This window comes from Aythya marila (assembly GCF_965140915.1).
Source record: "Aythya marila genome assembly, chromosome: 15".
NCBI classification, from domain to species: domain Eukaryota; kingdom Metazoa; phylum Chordata; class Aves; order Anseriformes; family Anatidae; genus Aythya; species Aythya marila.
This window is the reverse complement of record NC_139056.1, coordinates 2,257,801-2,272,866: the sequence shown is the minus strand read 5'-3', so window position 1 is coordinate 2,272,866 and position 15,066 is coordinate 2,257,801. Positions and strand designations below refer to the sequence as shown.

Sequence of the window (15,066 nt, the reverse complement as noted above, 5' to 3'; positions counted from 1 at the left end):
GTGTCAGACAGCACTGGCCTAAGAGCTACAGGCTGAACCAACCCTGGCCTTTTGAAGGGCTGCACAGCTCCACCCTGAGAGACCGCTACTGTCCTCCCTTCTCCAAGCACTAAAACAGCAAGCAAAACTAAAGCATTCACTTGTAAAATAGCACAGAATTTTTGGCAACATTCATTCTCAGCACTGACACTCCACAGACGTATGGCAGGAATGAGGTTCTTTATTTCACAATTATCAATAGCAAGAGATTTACATACTGGAGCATTCATAGGTAGGCAGCAAATCATGGTAACATGGTACTCACTTGGAGTTTAATGACAGAATGTGAGACTGTACAACTGTGCTGAAGGTACAAGGGCAGCTTCAAAGGCTGGCAAATGAAAATTATACACTACATCAGGAAAAAATCAAAACCAAAAAAACAAAACCAAAAAGCAAGTGGCTCAACTAAGGCTTAGGAAAAATAAATAACACAAATGATCACATTGATGCCAGGGGAAAAAAAATAGTTCAAATAGTAGCAAATAAGAATTTCCTCAAAGGGGAAACAATAACGTGGGCATGACCAGAACAGATTAGAGAGAAGAGCTCTGAGCTAGTCATAACGGCAACTGGATGAGGCCACAGCAACATACTTTACTATATGGAGAAACATGCCCAGCACTTTTTTGTGGTATGTTGCATTAGTCTAACTTCATCCCTTCCCAACCAGCTCGCAGTCCAGCAGTTAGTTACAGCACTGTGTGTAAATACAGTTACTGAGAGTGTTCCACAGCTCCCTGTCCCTTGTAAGGGACTAGGCTTGCAAAGTGTAAACCACAAAAAACACATGAGAAAGAAGACAGGCGGGAGCTCCCACCATCCACACTGCATTGCTTGGTGCCCTGCTCACGTACTGGTCCCAGACAAAGACACTAGATATGTGTTTCCAGATGCATCAACCCTACCCTACGAAGGGCCACAGGGTAAACAAACCACACAGCACTTCTCACATTGACCTGGACTCAACAGGCAAATGGAAAACAAACAGGGAGATGCTCGAAGTGCCTTAAGCATTTGGACAATCCACAGAGAATTAATATGGCTTGTAGTTCCAGTAACTGGAGAAAACAGAGATCTGGAAAACAAGAAGATAAGCAGTTAAGTTCCTGGATCCCCTCAGCCATAGAAGAACGAACGCGTAACGAGTGTGTAAAGATTAAGCTTTACAGCATTATCCAGCACTGCACAGCAAAAGGGCAGACTTGTTACTGTTGTCACTAAAGATGCTCAGAGCACATTGATACTTGCTCAAGGTGACAGCCAGGTCAGCTGCAGAGCTGGAATTGAACTTTGTTCCCCTGGAATCTAGTTCACTGAACCTCTCCATGCCTCCTCTTCAGCACCCTGGCGTTTCCTAACATCCATCTCATGACTGAGAACACAAAAGCTTCTACCTGCTCCTTTCAGCCTTGTTCAGCAAACATCTGCCATGCTGCATTTATCCCAGATTACCGCCTGCTGGGCGCTGCCTGCCAGCTACAAGGCTCCGGAGCACTGACTCATTGCTTGTTTTCAGTTCACGTACCACTCACACAAATTAACATCACATCAGATTTTTAAACCTGAGATCCTCTCAAAATCCAGAGTTAAAAAACAAAGACCTTTCTCTAAGGGTGTTACCTTGTCCTTAAGTTGCTGGCAAAGCTGCAGTGAAACTGTGAAGAAGACGAGGGCATCGTTTAACCATGGGACAACACATTCCACTTTATGGACATGGCTGACTTCATACCGCTGGTTGCCAAACTCACTGGAGAGGAAAAAAAGCAGTTTCACACAAAACAGCACCAAAACAGAACTCAACCATCCTCCATTCTCACCCAAGGGATCAGAATGACTTCTACGATTAAAACAGCATCTGGCAAAGTTACAGAATGCGAACTCTCAGTTTATCTCTGACTGGATTCAGAATTACAAAAAAAATATAACAAGGTTCAAGTAGAAACACTGCCACTTTCCAGAGAGACATAACACAGGAAATGTAGATGGCAATACCAACAGCCTGATGTTCAGTTTGGCTGACAGCTCTGATCTCTTGCAAAACTCAAGGCACTCTATGAGCGACTGGAATCCTGAAAAGCCACACCTCCATGGTGGGATGGCTTGCACGACCAGAGTGCTGCCATGGATGGCCACAAATTCTTCAAAAGCGATAGGCCATGAAGAAGTGGTGGGGTAGCCTTTTATGGCAGGGAGCGTGTGGATTGTCTTGAGATCTCATTTGGATCTCATCCTCAGCATCCTGCTATCCCTTATACACAGCCTTGTAGTAATTGTACTTACAACATGGCTCCAGGGTTGTGTAGAATGGATCCTCCAGCAGGCTTGAAGTTCTAGAGGAGAAGAAAAGGGTCATTAGGACTTTAAAAGTTAGCAAATTAATCATTTAGAAGACCCTATTATTTGCACTCACAGTAGCCTGACAAGAAACACCTGATACATATGCCTGAATATTCCATTCATATTGAATACAAGCCAGTTGATCCCATCTTGCTCCTTCAGAAAAAGCACATTCTACATAGTAGCTGAGTGCAATTAAGATCCAGATTTGAGAACAAGAAAAGTAAGTTTCCACTGACCAGAAGAAAAATAGGAAATTGATTTTAGGAAAAATATCTGTGTGGAAGGACTGCATCTCAGAAACCTTAAGGGTTTAAGTCTGTTTTTAGGGGACATTAAGTTGACTCAAATGCAACACGTGAAGCAGAAAAGTAACCATCAAAACTCTATTCAAAAAACCCCAGATGCTACTTCAATGTGAACTGGATTACTACAATTATACCCTTCCAAAAGCATGTAAAGTTATCAAACTATACTGTAAGATAAAACATTATTTGGCAAAAAAAAATAGTTTCTGACTTTCTTCAGAGTACTATTATTTTATTCAGAGTACTATTATTTTCTTCTTGGCTAAGTGGCCATGACCTGAACTACATTTAGAGCCAATGCTCTGACTGGAGCAGATCTAAACATAGACACAGTGTCAGTCAGTCACTTCTGCATTATCTTATGCTTATAATAGTGCACGAAATAACAGCGTGATCTCCTCATAGTGATGAGTAAGAAGGGGGTAAATAAACAAGGCTGAAGAGATAGCAAGCATCACCTTAGTTGTGCTGGGCTGCAGCACATGGAGTTGGTAGATGGTCAGGCACAGCTTATTGAGGTTAATGTAGAAATTCACAAGGATGTCTGGAGGCAGAGCAGGAGCGAACATTCTCTGGCAAGAAAGTAAGTTGGTTAACAGTGAACTGACCATTATTTCTAATGCTAGGCAATCACTAGCTTTTTATAAGCTATACTGCAATTATCCCACAGTGAGAGACATGTTAAGAAAGAAACAGATTGAGCAACACACATGCAGTGGTTGTTCCTCTTGCTGCACTTGATCAAGTTGAGTTGGCATGAGTGCTGGTGACAAAATAGGATGGAGCAGTATTCATATGGGGAAATCATCCCTGAACAACCTTCCAGGGAAGGGAACAGAACTTCTCTGAGAACCAGAGTCCTCATGCCAAAGTCATGTGCTCTCCCACAGGAAGATACAGAAACAGCCAAAACCATTGAGCTCAGGGCTTGCGCTTCCTTCACCTCTCTCTGCCTCAGGAGGGGTTTCAAAAATCCACTTTCATCAAGCTGTAGCGTAACATCCTGACGCAGAGTATATGAGTCCTAGACTACCACGCACTTACTGTGAGACCACTGGAGGCAATTTCTGGTAGAGTCAGAGTGGCTGGAGTGGTAAGACGATTCCGTGCTCTTGAGAGCTGTAACATCACAGCATCCATAAGCTGTAAGATAACGTACAGTACACTGCTGAGTGACAACCCCTGGATAGCTCTTGATAGCAAGGCTGTAGGATTTTGCAACAACCACTACCCCTTCCACTCAGGATTTAGGGACTTGCGAATGGACTTGCTAGTACCACAAAGACTAGCAGACAGAAAAACATCACCTAGACACAGATAGGACCCTGGAAAAGGTGTCAACCTGTTGCCATGAGTTATAAGAGACCATGACAATCATTTCTGCAAAAATACCAACCAGTAACAAATATGAAACTTTGGCAGCAGAAGAAATCAAAGAGCAAGACTCACACAGTGAAACTGCACCAGCTATGCCTGTCAGAAGTTGCAGAAGAAGATGGAAAGTGCTAGTAGTAGCTCCCAACTGAGAGGCACTGAGACACTCATCTGTCAGTCCGTTATGCAGTCAAGGGAAGTCTGCTACTTGCCAGGAGCTAAGGTCCAGGATGCTGCAGAGATTGCCAAAATTGGTAAAAGGCACAAACCACTTCCTACTTCTTTTCCAAATGGGTACCAACAATATGGTACAGCACAGCCTGAGCAAGATCAAGCAAGACTTCAGGGTCCTGAGGTCACAAGTGAAAGGGACAGGGGACCAGATCATCTCCTCTATCTTGCCAGTCAGAGACAGGGGCATGGGCAGAAGTCAATGCACCATGCAAGTTAACATCCAGCTACATGCTCATGAGCAACAGAGAGAAAAAGCACATCTCTCAGAGTAGCAAGGAACACCCTAGCCCAACCCTCCAGAAAGGTTCTGCCAAAAAGGTTAGACAGTTTAAGACCCAAATGAAATGTTTCTACACAAACACACGTGGTATAAGTAACAAACAGGAAGAACTGACAGCCACTGCCCAGCTGGAAAACTACAACCTGACTACTATCACAAAACTTGGTGGGATGAACCACATGATTGGAGCGTTCCAACTGATGGCTATAAACTGTTCAGAAGAGACAGACAAGGAAGGAAAGGTGAAAGAATTGTCCTGCATGCAAAAAAAGAGGATTGATTGCACAGAGCCATCTTTAAAGAACAACAATACACTTTTGGGTGAAAAATAAAGACAAAGGGAACTGTGGCTGGCATCTATTATAGTCCACACAATCAACGAGAGGATGTTGATGAAGAGTTCTTGCTTCAGTTCCAGGAAGCACCAAACATGCAAGACCTTGATCCTGCTGGGTAACTTCAACCATGAAGACACCTGCTGGAAAAGCAGCAAAACAAACCACAAGCCATCCAGGAAACTACTGGTGTGCACTGAGGTTAACTTCCTAGTACAGGTGGTAGAGAGCCCAACTAGAGGACAAGCGCTGTTGAACCTCTTGCACTCATGTCCAGTTAATTCCAAACATGAATAAAGGCTTGGAAATGAGTGGACTGACTGCAGCCCTCTGGAGAAGAACTTGGGACTATAGGTGGGTGAGAAACTGAGTATGAGCTGGCAATGCACACTTGCAACCCAGAAAGTCAATTGTATTCTTGACTGCATCAAAAGAAGTATAGCTAGCAGGACAAGGGAGGTGAATGCCTCTATTCCACTCTCATGAGACCCCACTTGGAATACCAAATCCAGATCTGGGGCTCCCAGCACAAGGACATGGACCTGTTGGGGAAGGTCCATAAGAGGGCCACAATGATGACCAGAGGGCTGGAGCATCCCTTCTATGAAGACAGGCTGAGAGAGCTGGGATGTTCAGCCTGGAGAAGAGAAGGCTCTGGGGAGAACTTAGAGCAGCCTTCAAGTACCTAAAGGGGGCCTGTAGGAAAGATAGGGAGGGATTCTTCATCAGGAAGTGTAGTGATGGGACAAGGGGTAATGGTTTGAAGCAAAAGAAGAGAGATTTAGATCAGATATTAGTAAGAAATTCCTCACTGTGAGGGTAGTGAGGCACTGGAACAGGTTGCCCAGAGAAGCTGTGGATGCCACGTCCCTGGCAGTGTTCAAGACCAGGTTGGATGGGGCTTTGGGCAACTTGATCTAGTGGGAGGTGTCCCTGCCTAGAGCAGAGGGGTTGGAACCAGATGGTCCTTAAGGTCTCTTCCAACCCAAAGCATCCTGTGATTCTACAATTCTATGACAAATGTAGTGTAACTGTTACCACAAACTGAAGAGAACATCATCTGAAGAGAGAACTCATTACAAGAAAAAGCAGAGAAGATGAGATGAATTACTGATGCCACAGAAGCATTGACAAATATATCGTGAGCTCTTCTGAAGAGCAGGTATTCAAGGAAAACAACCTATGCCCTAGTTCTCCCCACTACCACATCATAGATACAGCAACTACTGAATGGCCCCTGCCCCATCCATAACCACATATGAACTAGGGCACTACAGAACCAGCTCATCGTTGGTCCAATCCTGCCCGGAACACCACAGTTCAAATGCTCTATTCAGGAAGACTTGTTTTTCCAGACATGGGAATCAACGTATGTCTGTTATAGAGCTCACGACTGCTAAGATAAAGGCATTAGAAATGATGTCTAATTACCCCCCCCCCCTTCACCCAAAATTAAAAAGGAGATTGGTAGTAAAAATTTGGCAGCCCTTGTGCATACAGAGATTTAAAAGATGTGGCTTTTTCATGTCTGATATCGTGGCGGGTTCTGAGTAAATCCCAGCTCTGGTCCAGAGAGCACAACCAAGCAGAGGGCTGGGCTTTACGCCACACAACAGCTGGCCTGTATCAGACAGCATCAACAAGTCACTGTTCAGCAACTCATTTTCATCAGTAAATTGTAAGCATGATATGTCATTTTTTCTTTGCCAATGACTGCATCATTTCTTCTCTCAAGAGCACTGAGTGACAGGGAAGACCATGATCTACATAACTACACCATCCAGGAAAGATTAAGGGAGGTTCTCTCAAAACACCACTGCTGTACAACAGGGCACTCACTGCTCAGTTTACCATTCACTGTGATTTGCAACACTGTTACTGATGCTAGATTGATAATAGATTCATGTCAAATATGAAGTTTCATGGATACTCCTTGACGCACACATATACCAGGTACAACTGAGGAATCCATTTCCAGTCAAGACGGCGACATGCATTAAGTGTCAAAAAACAAATGAAGGAAAGAAACATGTATGTTCCAACTCAACTAGAGAGTGCTTTCTCCTCACCTTGAGAACCTCTGAGCCTGTTTTGAAGTGGTAGTTTACATCTCTCTTCATAAGCAGGTAAATTGCTTGGTTAACATGGTTTCTAGCATCCTGTATCTGCAAAGGTACAAATGCAGCACCATTATAGAAGCACTGTCTATAATACATGCAAGAAAGCAGAGGGTACTCTATCTCATTGGCCCTAAGAAAATGGTGACTTTTTCTTTTCTAAGAAAATTTTTAAGAAAATGGTGACTTCTCAGACATTAAGGACATTTTTCTATGAGTACCAGATATTTGCCGACACAAATCTACCAGTGCTGTCCAGATCCATTACCAGGTTCTTCACCCAAGGACCGGAGATTCTAAACAGTTTGAAAGCTACAGCATGAATTGTCAGCAAAAATACTGCTGCTGCCCCAAAGGAACAGTGACATCAGGCATTCTCATCCTGTGAGAACTCCAATGATGACTATTCAGGTAGGAATTCTCACTGCTGATGGCATATGGTGGTCAGGTCTAGCAACACACACGATGATTTATTCCTTAGAGATAAAAACAAATGACAAATTGTATCAATAGAAGAAATGAGCAGCAAACACTGATCTCTCCCACAGTGTCTATGGCATCATGCCAGAGTCCTGTACTTGTTGGGGTTGAGTGTTGTCACCATCCTCAAGAAGCTGCCACTGCATTCCTTGTGTGGAACATGACCAGACTCAGGACACAGCTAGCCAAGTTCCTCTTAAGCAAGACTGCTTGCAGCCAAGAGACAACTACGAAAGCAAGCTTGATAGGTGCAGCCCAGCGCTTTCACACAAAGGCAAACCAGAGGAGGAGGAAATGGACTTGTATTCAGTTCCGGGAAGCAACAAAAGAAAGAAAAAAAAAAAAAGAGGTAAGGCACGTGGAGAAATAGATGGAAAGGCAAGTTTGTATGACAGGTGACCGCTGGGAGACGGTTAACACAGCTTGGGCTATTTGTAGTTCAATGCATCTACACTGCTCCTCAGCAACATGAGATCTGAGCTCAAATTTGCAGTGGCCTCCCTCGCACAGATCTAGTCACTGTTTCCTTCTCACCATGGGCTCACGGATACTAGAAGAGTCCTGCTGCTCTGGAGGTTACAGAAAGGAAAGATGATAAAACCCACTGACAGCTTGCACAGATTCTGCAGGTACCGGGGCTATAACATCTCTAAACACCATCACCTCCAGTCCTTACATCTTCCAGATGCTTTTGGAAAAACTATGCGGTTCCTGGCAGTGCTGGCAAACTTGCTCATGCTGCTATTATAAGGACATGTATTTCCCCTTGAATTTGCTGTCTTTTCTAATCAAGTTACTAAGAACTTCTGTGCCTGTACCTGTGTTCCTCAGAAGTGTGCCTATACTACAGTTTCTTACTTATGACTTTGACCTATTTTGCACAAAGAAAAAGAAGAAGCCAACTGGCACCATGCACTATGGAAAGATGCAATGAAGGATTCGAGATGGTCCTTTTCAATTCAGACAGGACAAGGATCTCCACAGTCACAGTAAATGCTTCTACACAGAGTCCTTTAGGTACTCACATTCCACATCTGAACAACGTTGCAACAATTTTTCCAAGTAAATAAAGGTGTTCTGCATAAAAGCTGGCAGAAGCCCATCAGCTGAGCACTGGTACACGACAGCCAAAATACCATATGGGCTGTGCAGTCTTAGCACAAAAGTTCCCTTGCCTTGTAAGGCACAAACCCACTTCATCTACACTTTGATTGTTTGCAATTCAAAGACAAGGCCCACCTCAATTTGCCATTAAGAATTCAAGCACACAATTTTCTAGATTTCTACAAAGTTACCCAGTAGAGTTTTCACTCCACTGCCAAAACAGCCATTGCAAACTGCATTCAAGGAACAAATGCACTGATCACCTAGAAAAATCCAGGCTACGGCAGAGGAAAATACACAGAATACACCTTTCTTCAATTTACTCAGCTATAACAAAGTAACTGTGGGAAACTGTCTTCAAGATCATCCACTAGATCAGGTCCTGGAAACAGATCTCTCAGCAGAATGGGGAAGAGATTCAGTATTCAACATCCATCGACTCCTTAAGGAAGAAATTCAGCTATGCTACAAGAGCACAATGCCGTGAGATCTGTTCTCATCATAAAGAAACGCTTCTGTAAGACAACGAAAGCAAGCTACTGAACTAGCTCCAAGCCACTGAAGTTGCTCTTTGTCCTGCTAGCCTGGAGTTTACAACTAGTCACGTACGACACACACACCCTTGGCACTCCTTTTAAAAGATCACGACTGCGATGTCGACAGCCTTCAGCTTGCTGGTTTTCAGGAACAAGCAGAACCCACTTCTCTCTCCTAGCACTATAACTCAATTTAAATGCACGTTTCCTCCCTCAGCTTTTACCACTGGAACTAGGTAACGCAGGACTTCACGCAGCCTTCACTGAAAGCGAGGAGGGCACACATTCTGCAAAGGGCTAGACATCTGAAGTTAACAGTACCTGCTGCAGTTTCCACTGCTTGTCTTCCCGAAACGCGAAGTGCAGAAGCTGATTACTTCTGGGCATTTTCAGATTAACGTCCTTGAAGAAAGAAAGAAAACATAAGAGCAAGCAATCCCCATAAGCCAAACACGGACGCTGCCAGTCCCACTCCGTTCTGCCTCCCACACCACTTTGACAAGCTGCTGAAAGAAGTTCTGGCACGACCAGAACCTCAGCCCTCTTCAAGGAAGATGTTAATACCAAGGATAAGCTGAAAGGCATTTAGTGTATCAAGAGGCAGGCAGGACGTACCATCTCAACTCGGAAGGTCCCCGATGAAGTTTGAAAGTACAACAATACAGGCAATAAAGGTGAGGAAACCCCAGAAAAGTCAATGTCACCACTCGCCATAGGAATTTTAGTATCAGTTGGTATTACTACCAACGCATACCCCTGACAGTTACACTTCTTTCTTGTGGACAAGCTAGTAAAATTTTTGCAAAACAAGCAAGTCCAAAGGTTTACATAGTTAAGACTACAGACTGCCTCATCTAGCAGCCCTTCCTCCTTGCTGAAGACGATACCACAGCAGAGCAGCACATGCAGGCAAAGTCAGATGTCAGCTCTGCAATGAAGTTTTTAACAGAATTCAACAGTTGGAATCCTAAATCTAGGCAGCATGACAGTGGCTCAGAGGTTGCTATCATATAAATAACTCAAAGGCATCTCATATCCACTGCCTAGTTCAATTGGCACCAAAGCTGTGGTAAAACTGCATTGGCACTGCAGTGGTACGTCAATACAATTGAGGAAGAGGGCTCAGGATGCTGGATCTTGACAAATTTCAACAGTTGTTGAAACATTAAGGATTTAAGGCCTGTTAAGGAAGACAAAGAATACTTGTTGATCACTTGCAAAATGTAAGGATGACTTATGGTACAATGCAGGAAGCATGGAAGTACTCACAGCTTGACAAAGGGCATCTCCCTGCAGTGTCAACACACCTTTTACCTGGTCTGTGCTGAAATGAGAAGAAAGATCTGAGCAATGCAGGTCACAAGAAGCAATAGACACCTACAGAAACTGCCAGCAGTGCACTGTCCCTCCCCATCCCATGCAGCCAGTCAAGGTCATCTCCTGCCAGGGGTCAGCTGGAGGATGCAGGTGTACTCTACACACACTTCCAGATCCCCAGTCCAGTCCACCACGCCCTACCCGCCCTGCCTAAAACATTATGTTCTGTTCTGAACCAGGCTTATTTCATGTATTAAATACTAACAATTTGGTTGCTGTTACAAACAGCTCTAAAAGGCATAATCACAAGATAGTATATGGATTACTGACACTGCAGTGTCAATGAATCACATGGGAGCTGAAAGCTAACAAAAAAAAAAATCCAAAAGTCCGGTAAGATGGCTCTTATCTACAGCAAACAGTGGGGGAAGACTGAAGCACCTGGGCCATCAAGAACTTAGTTTAGCCATACCTGACATTTCAATATATTAAACTCTTCAGATAAGCTCTTTAAGATCCACCTTGCAACAACAGTGAATAAGAACTGGACTCAGTTTTAATGCTTTAAGATTTGAAGAACACAACTTCCAAAAGCAATGCAGTAACAGTGCACCCTTCTTTAGTGCTCACCATGCTGTTTCTAAGAACTAAGGTGTGCTACTTTTCAGCAAGCTTGAAAGCTCCATCAGGGCACAGGTATTCAGACAGAGGACTATGCTGAAGATGAAAAACTGGACAGCTATTTCAGAAGGACTGCATTTCTATAGCGGCTTATGCACAGATCTCACTTCGTTCTGTGCCTAAGAGATTTACAATTGCTATCTTAGGGAGAAAAGGCAAAGATCAAGATTTGTCCAAGGTCTGTCAGAAACTGAGTCAAGAGCAGAACTCAAGTCTTGTAACTCCAATTCCCAAAGCCCAGAATCCAACAAACACACCTTGGCAAGAATGGCTGACAACAGTGCACTGGTGCAACACATCAGCACGTGGTCAGGAGTCAATGTCTGTATTATAGAGTTCAGCAGGGAACTGCACATGTCTGGCTATGGCAGCCCCTGGAACACAGCTACGACTTGTAGGGAACCTGCCACAAGAGTTTGTTTTTCCTTAGGGCAAGCTCTCACACTGAAGGAAGCTCCTTCGCTCTGGTAGCCCCACAGGGACCTTTACTGCAGATGCTCAGGTGACCGCATCCCTTAGCAGCACCGGCAGATCCCGGGACAGACGCTGGCACGGCGCAGGCCAGGCACGCAGCACCCACCCTCGGCGGCCCAGCAGAGCAGCCGTGACCCAGCAGTGCCAGCCACTCACCCCGCCGTGCTCAGCACGAAGCTTTCCTGCTTGGCCGCAGCTTCTGCACCGCTGGCGGGCAGGGCGAACCTGTGCGAGGCCTCCTGCTCAGGAGAGAAAGCAGAGCGGTCAGTGCCAGAGAGCCTACCAGGCCTGGCCCACCCACAGCACAGGGAGAAAGGCGAGGCAGGAGCAGAGGGGAGGTGCCGGTGGGGTCCTGGCACAGCACAGCCACTTCTGTGACTCCAGCACACTGCCCAGCGCAGACAGGAGCACAGAGACTTCGGCCAGTGCGGATGTGCCCAGGGGCTGCCCACGACCTCTCTCACATCAGCCCGTAAAGATCAGCCCTCCTGACTGGTTATACTGGCTGCTATCTTTTAACCACATTTCACCTTTAGAACTAAGAAATTCTTCAATACAGTTACTTTCTGTACAGATAATGCAGGTTATCATCACCTGCTATTAAGCCACATGCTGAGTCAGAACTACTGCACTCTTCCCTCATTTGGCAACCTCCCCTCGCCTCCACATTTTTGCCCCTGCTCTTCCATCACACACTACCCCACCATAAGGGTGTTAACGGGCTGGGCCTATTGAAGACCAATCAAGCAGAAGAGCAGTGCTCCTGTGAGCATTCCCTCCTTTAACCAGCTCACTTTATGGCTGCCCACACACAGCTGAGAACAGCCCATACTCAGGCTGGCTGAAGTGCCACAGGCTGAGCTCAGCTGCGCGCTTCACGCCTCTGGAAGGGGCAGGAACTTGCAGAGAAGGTGGTGTACTGAGGGGAGGATGATTTCAGATGAGGAAGGCATGTGCTGTGAGTTGCTGAACAGGTAGAAGCTTGATAGTTAAGATTAACATACTCCTTTCCACCCTCACATGACAAATTTCTATGAAGATCCACATTCTCTGTTCCAGAAAATATTCACATTTAAGGCAAACACTTGTCACACATGCCTGGCTGCCTCCACATGGCTTTCCTAAGCAGTTCTCTCAGCAAAGAGTCAAAAACAGAGCAATCTGGGAGAAAACAGCTTCACTAGGAATCCTCAAAACCAGAGGACTGGCAAACACTGGACATGCCTGATGGCACTTTTTGTGTACTATCAACTCAGATTTTTTTTCGCCTCTAAGAGAAATCTACCACCACTCCTCACATTGATGAGCCAACAAACAAACCCACAGCACAAAAACAGATTAAGCATGTTACCCTCACCTTCAAAATATCCTGCAGCTGTTTCAGAACAGCATGGACCTCTTCTTGTAAAAGCCATTTAAACTCTTCTTCCTACGTTGTGGAAAGATAGCAGTGGAATCATCAGAAATGTTCACCAAGTACTGGAAATAAATCTCAGACATATGGAATTATTTAAGTTGTAAGCATACTGTTGTGTGTGATGTTTATATCACATGCTAGTAGAAGAAAAATGTCTCAGTTGTATTCAGAGGCCTTATTCCCCACTTTTCCACCCCAGCCAAGTGAGTTGTCCTCATTTTTGTTTTAACAAAACAGCATTTGTACTAGTCACTGCATTGATAACCACAGCATTAGGAGATAACAGACAGCACAGTGTGTGGGTTTCAGATGAAAGTTCAGATTCTGCTGCTTCACACCCTGAGGCCTTTTTTTAAACTGCTGTGTTGGGCTGACACCACATCTCCTGCTCCTCCTCAACAGGATGCAGGGAGAAGACAAGACTAAAAGCTTGTGGATCGAGACAAAGACATGGAGATCTCTTATCAGTTACCATCAGAGACAACTACAGTATAGCTTGGGTGAAGTTAACTTATTGCCAAATAGACGTTGAGAAACAAAGACAAAAACTAAAACATCCCCACCCTAATCCTGTCTTGAAATACATTTTACCAAGCAACAGCAGCCTAAAAATAAAACAAGCTAAATTAAAAAGTGTCCAGGGGAGAAAAAGACTGAAGATTCCCATCATTTGGGCAAAATTCAGTAACAAACAAGTTTGTATCTGTTGATACAACACCTCAGGTGTCGGTCAGCTGTCTGCTACAGTAAAGCCTGGATAAAACAGATCCCCGGAACACAGCCGAGCATTTCTGCTAAAGCCCAAGAGCATTCAGAAAATCATTGGAAAAAGCAGGGAAAGAAGCAAGTAAGGTATAGGGAAGAAATTTATGCTTGCTACCTTGTAAGACATGGGAAATTTTCCATGTGGAAAGTACTAGAAGGGAATGAAGTGAGCACACTGCCCCCAGAAAGTCAGAAAGCTGTGGCCAACACAGAATTTTAAGCCAAGTTATCCAAGCCCCAGGCCTAAGGTTTCTCTGCTCCTGTTTACCACGAGAAACGCGAAATGACTGCTGATGGATTTACTTACATGTACTTATGCAAGAGTTGTATGAACCAGGATTAGAACAAGGCCCTCCGTGTTTGAACACACGCCCACCCAGGAGGTGCACACAGCGGCACCAGGTAGGATTCTGTCCGTCCCCCCAGGGCACACCACAGACCGCCTTCATTTCAGAAAATCCTTAATTTTCTGCGCTTTCACGTTTTGAACCCCGTGACTCCCCACCTACCCCGGGTGATCCCCAGGCTCCCCCCCCCGGCAGCCCCGCCGTGCCCGCCAGCTCCGAGGCCTCGCCCCCCCGGCGGGCAGGCCGAGGCTGGCGGTTATTTACCCGTAAACACGGCGGCCTCCGCCACCGGGTCCCTCGGCCCCGCGGCCACCGCCGCCCCCCTCGCGGCCCCCGGGGACCCCTCTGCCCGGCCGGCCCCGTCCCGGCGCCTCCGAGGGGCGGCTGCGGGGGGCTCGCACCCACCCGGCCGCAGCCGCACGCGGCGCCCCGGCCCGGGCGCAGGCAGGGCCCGGCTGCGAGCCGCGGGGGGGGCCCCGCCGGTCACGAGCGGCCACGGCAGCGCCGAGCCCCGGCCGCCTCCCGGGCCGCCCTGGAGCCCCCGGCGCCGCCCGCACTCACCAGCACTGCGCGCTCCGCCGCGCTCGCCATGGCCACCGCCATCCTGCCGCCAGCCCGCCCCTCCTCGCCCCGCCCCCTGCCGGCTGCCGGCGCCGCGCTCAGCCCGGCCCCCGCCCCGCCCCGCCCCGCCCGGCTCCCCCAGCGCTCGCCTCAGGCTGCCCCACGGCCCTCAGCGCCGGCACAGCGGCTCGAGGAACCAGCCCAAAGAACCGCAAACGAAAAAAAAAAAACAAAACTTAATTTTAGCAGTACCTGAAGCACAGCACAGTCAGCAGCAAGCAGTACGAGCCCGTTACCTTGAGCCACGGCCTAGATCAGCACAAAGCAACGTTCCTGCACCTGCAAAAGCCTCGGCTC

General features: G+C 46.4%; 1 protein-coding gene across 3 annotated transcripts; it reads right to left on the bottom strand.

Annotated features, from left to right (window-relative positions):
• Nucleotides 1-202: 202 nt before the first annotated feature.
• Nucleotides 203-14,757, bottom strand: ROGDI (rogdi atypical leucine zipper). Of its 3 annotated transcripts, XM_082772427.1 has the most exons (11): nucleotides 14,710-14,757; nucleotides 12,977-13,048; nucleotides 11,776-11,858; nucleotides 10,417-10,471; nucleotides 9,469-9,549; nucleotides 6,980-7,075; nucleotides 3,732-3,830; nucleotides 3,146-3,259; nucleotides 2,323-2,372; nucleotides 1,663-1,789; nucleotides 203-1,117 (listed from the first exon to the last, which is right to left on the bottom strand). In XM_082772427.1, exons 1-11 carry the CDS (start codon nucleotides 14,749-14,751, stop codon nucleotides 1,076-1,078), a joined length of 861 nt encoding a protein of 286 aa, XP_082628553.1. In that variant the 5' UTR covers nucleotides 14,752-14,757; the 3' UTR covers nucleotides 203-1,075. The 3 variants fall into 3 exon arrangements, with proteins under 3 accessions (XP_082628553.1, XP_082628555.1, XP_082628554.1); XM_082772429.1 differs by lacking the exon at nucleotides 3,146-3,259; XM_082772428.1 differs by lacking the exon at nucleotides 6,980-7,075.
• Between the last annotated feature and the right edge of the window lie 309 nt (nucleotides 14,758-15,066).

Excerpts from the sequence above, each read along its gene's own strand:
- ROGDI (XM_082772427.1), bottom strand. The coding sequence starts at position 14,751 with ATGGCGGTGGCCATGGCGAGCGCGGCGGAGCGCGCAGTGCTG. Across the intron at positions 9,550-10,416 it reads GAGATGCCCTTTGTCAAGCT|GACGTTAATCTGAAAATGCC; the intron begins GTGAGTACTTCC and ends TCTTTCTTCAAG. Across the intron at positions 3,831-6,979 it reads CAGGCTCAGAGGTTCTCAAG|CTTATGGATGCTGTGATGTT; the intron begins GTGAGGAGAAAG and ends GTTATCTTACAG.